Source organism: Artemia franciscana, chromosome 1, assembly GCF_032884065.1.
Source record: "Artemia franciscana chromosome 1, ASM3288406v1, whole genome shotgun sequence".
NCBI lineage: Eukaryota > Metazoa > Arthropoda > Branchiopoda > Anostraca > Artemiidae > Artemia > Artemia franciscana.
In genome coordinates, this window is record NC_088863.1 from 57357520 (window position 1) to 57367990 (window position 10471).

Genomic DNA, 10471 nt, shown 5'->3' on the forward strand with positions numbered 1-10471 from the left:
TCTTCGACGCGGAGTCAGTATAGTAGCTTGCTAATTTCGATACGCTGGAAACTAACAGCTAACTAAAAACAGGGTGCCAATTGATAATTCCAGTTTTTGGGAAAATACTGTGGTAATGTAGATGACATGATAGTGCCTACACGTATACAGTATTCCAGAAACCTCATTGCCTGTTAAAACTGTTGTGATAGGACAGAGATCAAAAGTGTATATAGGAGAAAATACACAGGGGAAAAATGTTCATTTATTTGTCACTTCCAACCTAACCCTTCTCCCTCAAGAACTGAAATATGGTTATTAGAAATTGAACATTCATTTGTGAGAAGTGGTAATAGCTACTCCGTTACAGTAAATTTCGAGATATTCTTGTTACTGAGCTATGAATTTGGTAAACATGTCATTCGATGCCGTTTTTATGCTGTTTCCGAATATAATTTCCGAATATAGTTTCCGAATATATACCGCTGTTTCCGGTATCTTTAACTTACGAACAGGTGATCGCTGTTTCCGAATATAATAGTCGTTTTACTCGGAAATCCGATGATAAGCCCTTTATGGACGCTTAAATATGATACACTTTATCTTATTTTTCGCTATAGAAAAGAGGTTAAAATATTGATTAAAAGTGTAATATTTGATAACAATTCAATGTTGATTACAGAAATTACTATGAACGAAGAAACAAAACTAAAACAAATAGACTTAAGAATGTGTAATCACAACAAAAAGGAATTCGAAACTTCTTGGGAGGGATAAGGTGTAAAGGTTAAATAAATGGGGTGGAGGAGGAGCGTGGGCAGCTGTGTTGGCCTCAGGAGGTTTTGTGCCACAGTGAGTTAGTAGTAGTAGTACTACCATCTAAGGCTTTCAGGCTAATTTTTTTTTTAGCGTACTTCAATTGTATGGCTTTTGACTAGTAGGCCTTAAAATTTTCATTTGACTAATACGATTATCATCCTGACTGAAGCGCTTCATATATATGTCTATTATATATGACCATTCCTCGTGGTGAAATGTCAAGTGTTGAACGATTTTTGGAATTGAAGCTCTTTTTATGTCTTTCACACTTAAATACCATTATTGTTAGGTATTTGTTGATTTTACTTATCTGAGAAAAGTTCTTCTTGCCTTATTCAAGCACATGTGGTTTTTTGCTGGTGTGGATTGTCAGCTGTTTCAAGTTTTCACATTTGTATGACTTTCACCTGCATGGGTTCTCGTGTGTCTAGCATGATTGCCACGATGGCTTAAACTCTCGTAACAATATGACACACTTATATGGCTTTTTACTGTTGTACATCCTTTGGTGTTTTGTAAGATTATCTTTCTGTGAAATGTTCTTTTTTTGCATTTGTCACACTTGTATGGCTTTTCACTAGTGTGGGCTCTCAATTGTACAGTAAGATTTTTTTTTTTTTTACATTAAAGTCTCCCTTGCATGTGTCACAACTGTATGACTTTCAACTGGTGTGGCTTCTTATATAAGTAGTAAGACTACAATTCTGGCTGCCGCTTACATATGTCACATTTGAATAGTTTTTCACCAGCAAGGGTTCTCATGTGTACAGTAAGGGAATACTTTTTGTATTAGAACTCGGCTTACATGTGTCATACTTGAATGTCTTTTCACCACTATGGATTCTCATTCGTTTAGTGAGGTTGCCTTTCTCACTAAAACCTCAGTCGTATATCGTCGCCTAAAAGTGGTTTTGCCGAAAATAATAATTTTGTCGGAACTGAGCTACAAACGCTATCATGTGTAAGAAAATATATCTCTCGAATGGTCTGATTGACATTGCTGTAGCCTTGATTACACCATAGACTAGCCTATTGAGGCCATTGCCCAGTGTGTCAGCATTGAGCGTTGTGGAAAAGTTGCTGCCTCATTTGCCTTCTAGCACAGCAGTTGAGTTGCCAAAGTAGCAGTGAGCAAAAATAAAAGACGTGGAATGGCCTTACCGTTTCATGCCAAGAGTAGATATGGCATATGTGAAAGGTGTTATAAGGAAGCTGTAACAGAGCTGAGGCACCTAGTACTTTAGCTAAGATCACAGCTTGTTGCGAAGCAGCCTCTGCCTCCGAAGGTTAAAAACTGAAATTCCAAGGAGCTTGTTGCTGCGTGAGACCTCTCACTGATGTTTTGTAATATTTTATTTTAAGACCCACTGTTAATTGTAGAAATTAAAATTTGTCTCTCAGATGACATATGTTTTGGCGAAAGTCGCATTTCTTATTCATGCTGAGTCAGTTTGCCATATCTTACCTGTGTTCCAGTTTTTTCAGTTGGTATTGCCGAAACTGACATTTATTCCGTTTCATCTCGGGAACGGCTCACCTTAAGCCAATAACAATAAGCGCAACGATATAAGTGATTTTTCTTCTCAATCTTTTGAAACAAAAACCAACTATTTAATTATAGCTGATTCTGAGATACCAACTCGTTTTCTCGGGTTTTTGGAAAACAGATTCGGCTGAACCGCTTTCAGGTTGAATGGTCTTTGCTTTCAGTGTAGTAGTTCCAAGACGTGCAGCAAGAACACTATTTCGATTGAAACCCTATTTGCATATATTACAGTTAAGACACTTTTCATCGGTCTGAATTCTCAAGTACTTAGCATGATTAGTGTTTGTATATTGTTTCTTGTCATTTTGAAAGGCTGTATCGTTCATCTGATTCGAAGCTTCCTCCACACCTTTGTCTGTTTGTAAATTCAGCCCGTCAGGCTTCTCTGCGGTCAATTGGTCACCGGAATGGTCAATTGAAGAAATCCGTTTATTTCAGATCCCAGTTTCAGTCGGGTCCGTTGGAAAATAATTGGTTTTATTTGTAAATACGAATTCATTATGACATGGTTGTTCTTTCACAATAAATCCAAAATCATAAGAATCTGGCCCATCCCCAGAAAATCCGACTTTGCAAATACCTGACTCGAGTTCTTTAACAATTGCGGATGCTTCTTCAGCTGGTATATTTTGACTTATGAATAGCATTTTACTAAATCTCAAGCCTCGGCTTGCGCAAATTTTTAGACCTCTCTGATCATTAATGATCTATCTATTTTTTGTCATTCATCATATTATTACTTCGAAAAAAATACCCTACTGGAATTAGGAAACGGCTCATCCAAATATTTTGTTGTAAAAATTCCTGTTTGGGAAAATTTAAATTTTAGTAAACTTCAATGTTACATCCAAGTAAGAGCAAGTTCCAAACCTCTCCTAAAATTCTGTTTTTTGGGGGGTTTTATGGCACTTGGTATCTACCAAGTGACATACAGCGATCGCAAATTCTGTCGGTCTGTCCCGGTTTTGCTACTTTAGGCACTTCCAGGTAAGCTAGGACTATGAAATTTGGCAGGCGTACCAGGAACTAGGCCAGATTAAATTAGAAATTGTCTTTTCACCGATTCGACCATTCAGGGGGGGGGAGTGGGGGACGCTTAAATCGGAAAAATTAAGAAAATGAGGTATCTTTAACTTACGAACAGGTGATCGGATCTAAATGAAATTTGATGTTTGGAAGGATATCGTGTCTCAGCTCCTATTTTAAATCCCGATCGGATCCGGTGACATTGCGGGGAGTTGGGGGGGGGGGACCTAAAATCTTGGAAAATGTTTAGAGTGGAGGGATCGGGATGAAACTTGGTGGGAAAAATAATCGCAAGTCCTAGATACGTGATTGACATAACCGGAACGGATATGCTCTCTTTGGGGGAGTTGGGGGGGAGGGTTAATTCTGAAAAATTAGAAAAAATGAGGTAATTTTAACTTACGAAGAAGTGACCGGATCTTAATGAAATTTGATGTTTGGAAGAATATCGTGTCTCAGAGCTCTTATTTTAAATCTCGACTGGATCCGGTGATATTGCGGGGAGTTGGGGGGAGACCTAAAATCTTGGAAAACGCTTAGAGTGGAGGGATCGGGATGAAAATTGGTGGGAAAAATAATCACAAGTACTAGATACATAATTGGCATAACCGGAACGGATCCACTCTCTTTGGGGAGTTGGGGGGAGGGGTGGTAATTCTGAAAAATTAGGAAAAAATGAGGTATTTTTAACTTACGAAGGAGTGATCGGATCTTAATGAAACTTGATGTTTGGAAGGATGTCGTGTCTCAGAGCTCTTTTTTCAAATCCTGACTGGCATTAAGCCTCTGATTTCCCTTTTAAAGCAATCTAGTGATTCTTCGAATTTTGCCAGAGCTCATACCATATGAGCTCTTGGCTCTTGGCTCTTCCGACCTCGTCACGAGTGCCATACGAGCTCTTAGCTCTTGTTATTTTTGTTTTATGGATAGCTACTTTCATCTGTAAAAGAACAGAAAATCAGTTGAATAGATTTTGGAATGCTAAGTCATGAAGTTGAGCTGTCAAATCAGTTTTCCGTCATAATAATAAGTTTTACCTAGAAAAGAACAGCAATTAACAAACCTAATCATTCAAATATTTTTTTATTTTAAATTCATTAGAAAACTTGCTTTTGTGGCATTTTTTATTTTATTAAATTTCAGCGTTGCATCCAATTTTGAGACATTGAATAACATAAAACGGCATCACACATTCACTTTTACTGCTTAAAAGGACACAAAAGCTTTTGCCCATTAGGATCATCCATACCCATCTGCAGCTCTGTCAATGACTCCTCCCTTATTTGCATTTTCTGGGTCGTCTTCTTCAATATTCTCATGAATATGTTTTTGCCTCAAGAATTTCTTTCGCACATTCTTGGACATCTTTTTTTTTCAAATTCTTTATTGCTTTTAATCTTAACAACAAATTTCTCTTGGTAAGTTACCATGTCTGGATAGCTTACACTTTCAATGCAGTATATTTCGTAGTTTTTTATTCCACTACCTACTAAATCATTTTTAGTTCGGCAAGGTTTGAACAATCTAAAAATAATTCCACAGTAAACCTATTTCTACTAATCAGATTCGACTTGGTTTACCCTTTTGTGCTGTATGATGTACGGTTTAAATGACCTTTTTCTCAGCCAAAAAGCCCGTCATTCAACATTGTTTATCCTTATCTCTATGGGTTATTTGATCCAGTCTTAACTCTTTCTTGACAGCTTTCATCATTCCGGTATTTACTCATCATTTGAGCACTGTTCCTTTCGGTTGTCTTTTTATTTCTTTCAAATCTATTTCTCATATTTTCTATTTCTCTTTGTCTGTTTTTAATGTTGAGCTTTTTATTTTTGTTTATTTTTTTTATAGATATTTTGGTTGTATGGCTCAGTCACTTTTTTTGGTTTATCTTCCGTTTTTGTGTGCAGGGTGGTGTGTAGGGTATCTAGCTCCTTTGTATAATAGCATATATTACTCACAGCAAGAAGCCTTTGGCATTTTCTTAGTTGGGATAGTAAAGAACGAACAGCAGGAAATCAGGCAATAGAGTCGCTCAAATATGGCATCATACCCCAGATTCCGAGATTAAGTTTTTATGGCACTTGGTATCTACTAAGTGAAATATAGTGATCGCTAATTCTGTCGGTCTGTCTGTCTGTCCCGGTTTTGCTACTTTAGGTACTTCCAGGTAAACTAGGAGGATGAAATTTGTCAGGCGTATCAGGAACCAGACCAGATTAAATTAGAAATTGCCGTTTCCCCGATTCGACCATCTGGGGGGGAGGAGTGGGGGAAGGTTAAATCGGAAAAATTAGAAAAAATGAGGTATTTTTAACTTACGAACGGCTGATCGGATCTTAATGAAATTTTATGCTTGGAAGGATATCGTGTCTCAAAGCTCTTATTTTAAATCCTGATCGGATCCGGTGGCATTGTGGGGAGTTGGATGGGGGAACCTAAAATCTTGGAAAACGCTTAGAGTGGAGGGATCGAGATAAAACTTGGTGAAAAAAACAATCACAAGTCCTAGATACGTGATTGACATAACCGGAACGGAACTGCTCTCTTTGGGGGAGCTGGGGGGGGACCGGAAATCCTGGAAAACGCTTATAGCGGAAAGATCAAGATGAAACTTGGTGGGAAGAATAAGCAAGTCCAAGATATGTGACAGAAATAACCGGACCCCAAATACTGGGGGGGGGGAACAATTCGGAAAAATTAGAAAAAATGAGGTATTTGTAACTTACGAACGGGTGATCAGATCTTAATGCAATTTGATCTTTAGAAGGATCTTGTGCTTTAGAACTCTCATTTTAAATCCCGATGACATTTAAATCCCAGGTGACATTGGAGAGAGTTGGAAGGGGAAACCGGAAATCTTGGGGAACGCTTATAAATGTCGTAGATACGTGATTGACGTAACCGGACTGGATCCTCTTTGGGGGACCTATGGGGTGGGGTTAAGTGCTTTGGCAAGTTTGGTGCTTCTGGACGTGCTAGGACGAGGAAAATTGGTAGGCGTGTCTGGGAGCTGCACAAATTGACTTGATAAAGTCAGTTTCCCCGGTTCGACCATCTGGGGGGCTGAAGGGAGAGGAAAAATAAGAAAAATTGAGGTATTTTTAACTCACATGTGGCTGATCGGATCTTAATGAATTTTGATATTTAGAAGGACCTCGTGACTCAGAGCTCTTATTTTAAATCCCGACCGCCATTAAGCCTCTGATTTCTCTTTAAAAGCAATCTATTGATTTTTAGAATTTTCCCAGAGCTCATATCATATGAGCTCTTGGCTCTTGGCTCTTCCGACCTCGTCACAAGTGCCATATGAGCTCTTAGCTCTTGCTTATCAAAAATCTTATTTTGATATTGTGTTTTATTAATTACAAAACATACTAGATTTAACAATTTCATTTTAAAATGAGCAATTCAACAGTTTTTTATGATGTTCCTGTGTCCCACTAGCATCAGAGAGAGAGAGAGAGGGGGGAAAGAGGACACATCAGTCCTTCCAGTGCCAAAAAGGGATTTCGTTTATTATTCAAGCCAAGGGATATTCCTTATCTCCTTGTTAAAGTGACTATTAGTTTCCGGCGTAGGATTTTTGGCCAAGGCAATTCCAATGTTCTACTCTTTGTTTTGATTTAGTGCCATTTTTAGGGGGTTTCAGGCCGTTATTTGGTCGTTATGGGCCGTGGTTCGTCCCTCATTAGTTTGCAGCTACCGCTGTAACCACGGTTCCTTACTAGGTTGTAGCAACTGCTGCAACCACGACTACTATAAATAATCAAAGGTACTTATGTTGTACTAGCTGTTGGGGTGGCGCTTCGCGCCACCTCAACATCTAGTTAGAGGGGTTCTTCACGCCCCCCCAAGCCCCCCCCGCGCGCGTAAGTCGTTACGCGCCATTGTAGTTGTGTCCCTATGTCCCACCTGTGAATATATATATATATATATATATATATATATATATATATATATATATATATATATATATATATATATATATATATATATATATATATATATATATATATATATATATATATATATATATATATATATATATATATATATATATATATATATATATATATATATATATATATATATATATATATATATATATATATATATATATATATATATATATATATATATATATATATATATATATATATATATATATATATATATATATATATATATATATATGTTTTTAACTTCGTAAAACTTGCGAATATACAACATTCTTCGCTGTCCCATTGTCTGTGCATATAAATAATTGGCGGGTTTACCGACTCTTGAACATGCAATATATAATTGTCCATGGGAAAAACAATCGGTATTCAGATCTATGCCTCATTATTCCAATGATTGCCCTTGAGCTTTGTTGATGGTGATTGCTAATCGAACATTCCCTGTGTCCCGGTCTTCATTTATATTCCCTGTGTCCCGGTCGTCATTTGTGTCCCAGTGTTTTTTTCTTTTTAGTTTTTTACCTTTTTTATTTTTTTTCCTTTTTTTCTTTTTTTTTCTTTTTAGATTTTTTCCTTTTTTTAGCTTTTTTTCGCGCCATATTAGTTACGCGCCATTGTAGTTGTGTCCCTGAGTCCCACCTGTGAATATAGATAGATATATATATCTTTGTAAAACTTGCGAATATACAACATTCTTCGTTGTCCCATTGTCTGTGCATATAAATAGATTGTCAGGTTTACCGACTCTTGAACATGCAACATATAATTGTCCATGGGGAAAACAATCCGTATTCAGATCTATACCTGATTATTATAATGATTGTCCTTGAGCTTTGTTGATGGTGATTGCTAATCGAACATTCCCTGTGTCCCGGTCGTCATTTATATATCCCCCCTGTGCCCCCCGGCCTCCCCGTTGTAGCTGTGTCCCTGTGTCCCGGTCGTCATTTATATTCCCTGTGTCCCGGTCGTTATTTGTGTCCCGTTGTCCCAGTCTGTAATTTCTTTTTGAGTGTCCCGGTCGTCATTTGTGTCCCGGTGTCCCGGTCTGTAATTTCTTCAGTCGACAAACATGACGTCAGTCGACGAACAACTTCATGACGACATACAGCTCAATCCTTATAATGACGTCAGTCGACAAACATGACGTCAGTCGACACACAAACATGACGTCAGTCAACAGACAAACAACTTATTTTTATATATATAAGATTATCTTGTCAAAATGTAAGTGAGCTGCATCATCATGCACGTCATGATTTAGTTTTGTCAGAAATTGCATTTGTTTTAATATGTTGGTTACCATGGGTTAGAGTTCATTCTTTACTATAAAATGCTAAATAAACTCATTATTTTTCTGTCATCAGCAGAAACTTTAATGTGTCTTTCCCTATAAATAACGCTCCGACCATCACCATCTAGTCTTCTTGACACTCCACCCAAATAATAACTTAGTAAATTTGTACACGCCCTCGACTTTGGGCGTATTAATTTGCTATATAATCTTGCAATTTGATACTGCCTTATATACAAATCAGTCTAAACGGGGTTTGTTCTTTACTAGGAAAAAGTAAAACATGAAAAGAAATCCATAGAGCCCGCTTTGCTTTTTCCATAGGTGGCTGCATTGTACTACTTTTGGCTTATCAAAGATAATTACACAACTGGGATTTTGGGCAAAGACATTACCATTTTAAAAGCGATAACATTAACTAATGTAATATGATAATGCACAAAGCCGCGTGAATACCCATTAATTAAAACTAAATTTAGTTTTTGGCGATACGTGTGATGTTAAAAGTTTACAAAAAAACTTAAGTTGTTATTGTAAGTTATTATTATGCCCCGCCTTCTAATTTATTCGCTCTGATTATTCTAGTGCACGTAAATAGGCACATATCTTGAATAGCACATCCCACCATGGTACATGTTAATGAGCCAACAGAAACCTTATACAAAATGTTTTAGAGGGAATTTCTAATGAATCACTCATTATATAATCTTCAAGTATACGTTGGAAAACAGCATCTGTGTAGCATCTCTTATAGTTTAAATCCCTATTAATTATTTAATCCAAATTCTCTGCTTAGCGATTTTTCCATTCATGCACTAAAGCCTAATGAGTGTACAATTTTAATTGAAGATTTTTTTTTATGTTGTATGTGTAAATTATTGCTATCTTTAGGAGAATTAGTTACCTTGGTTAGCTCCTCAGAACCAATTGAAGGGCGGCCTCCCGCCCTCCCTAACAGTGTCGAGATGGCTTCTGATGGTGTTATATACTGGACTGATAGTTCAATTTATCCTTTGCACGCTGGGGCTATGGCTCTTTTTGGGCAAGCAACAGGACGGTGAGGAAGTTTTGCTCAGATGATTGAACTGGTGAAGGTGCTTTGATTTAATTTAATGTGGTATTTGGCCTAGTTAGAGAACCATCAGAAGGGTGCCTTTACAAGTTTTTGAATAAGTTTTAATTTACGGGTAAGTTTTTGAAAAATTATGGAACCCAAATCCTGTTGATGCAATTGTTGATTTTAATCCAGTCAGCCTTTTGGGTCTTTGGTATATTTATCGATTAAACGAATAGATAGTTGTTAACAGATTGGAACTCGGAAAATTAAGCAAGCTAAGAAATAAATGCTGTAAGAAGGTAATGATCTCTTGTAAAAAAAAAAGAATCCCGCCTTTGTCCTATTCCAGAACCTTGTGGGCTAGCCTCGTAAATTTCAATTTATTGAAATTCAATTTAATTGCTAAAAAAAAGAATCACTACCAAACAGAAATATACGCTTACATGTGTTAATTTATTTGCTAGTCTCTCATATTTGGTATTCGAGTCTCCTTTTGGAGACTTGAATACTCGTTTCGAACGAGGAAACGGAGACTCGTTTCCTTTTTTGGAGAGTTGAAGATCCCACCAATTTGAGTGACTAAAAGGATAAGGATTAATTAGTTTCAAGTTAAGTGGCTGACAGTTTTGTCTTTCTTACTAAAGTAGTTTTCATGAGAAAGTTATGATGAACTTTAATTTTCTTTTTAATGTGGAAGCAAAAGTGCATCTTTAAATTGCTTCATGATATTTATTAAAACACCTAAACGCAAGTTATACCGTTATGACATATAAGCCTAGTGCGTTTTT

General features: G+C 36.9%; 1 protein-coding gene across 2 annotated transcripts in view; it reads left to right on the top strand.

Moving 5' to 3' along the window:
• Positions 1 to 10471, top strand: part of LOC136031712 (adipocyte plasma membrane-associated protein Hemomucin-like) — a 32594-nt gene that overhangs the window by 12890 nt on the left and 9233 nt on the right. For both annotated transcript variants that reach the window (XR_010618564.1, XM_065711418.1), the window contains exon 5: positions 9518 to 9683. Coding sequence is in view for 1 of the 2 variants with exons in the window: in XM_065711418.1 (XP_065567490.1) it covers positions 9518 to 9683 (166 nt within the window). In the remaining variant the exon portion in view is untranslated. The remainder of the gene's footprint in view (positions 1 to 9517; positions 9684 to 10471) is intronic.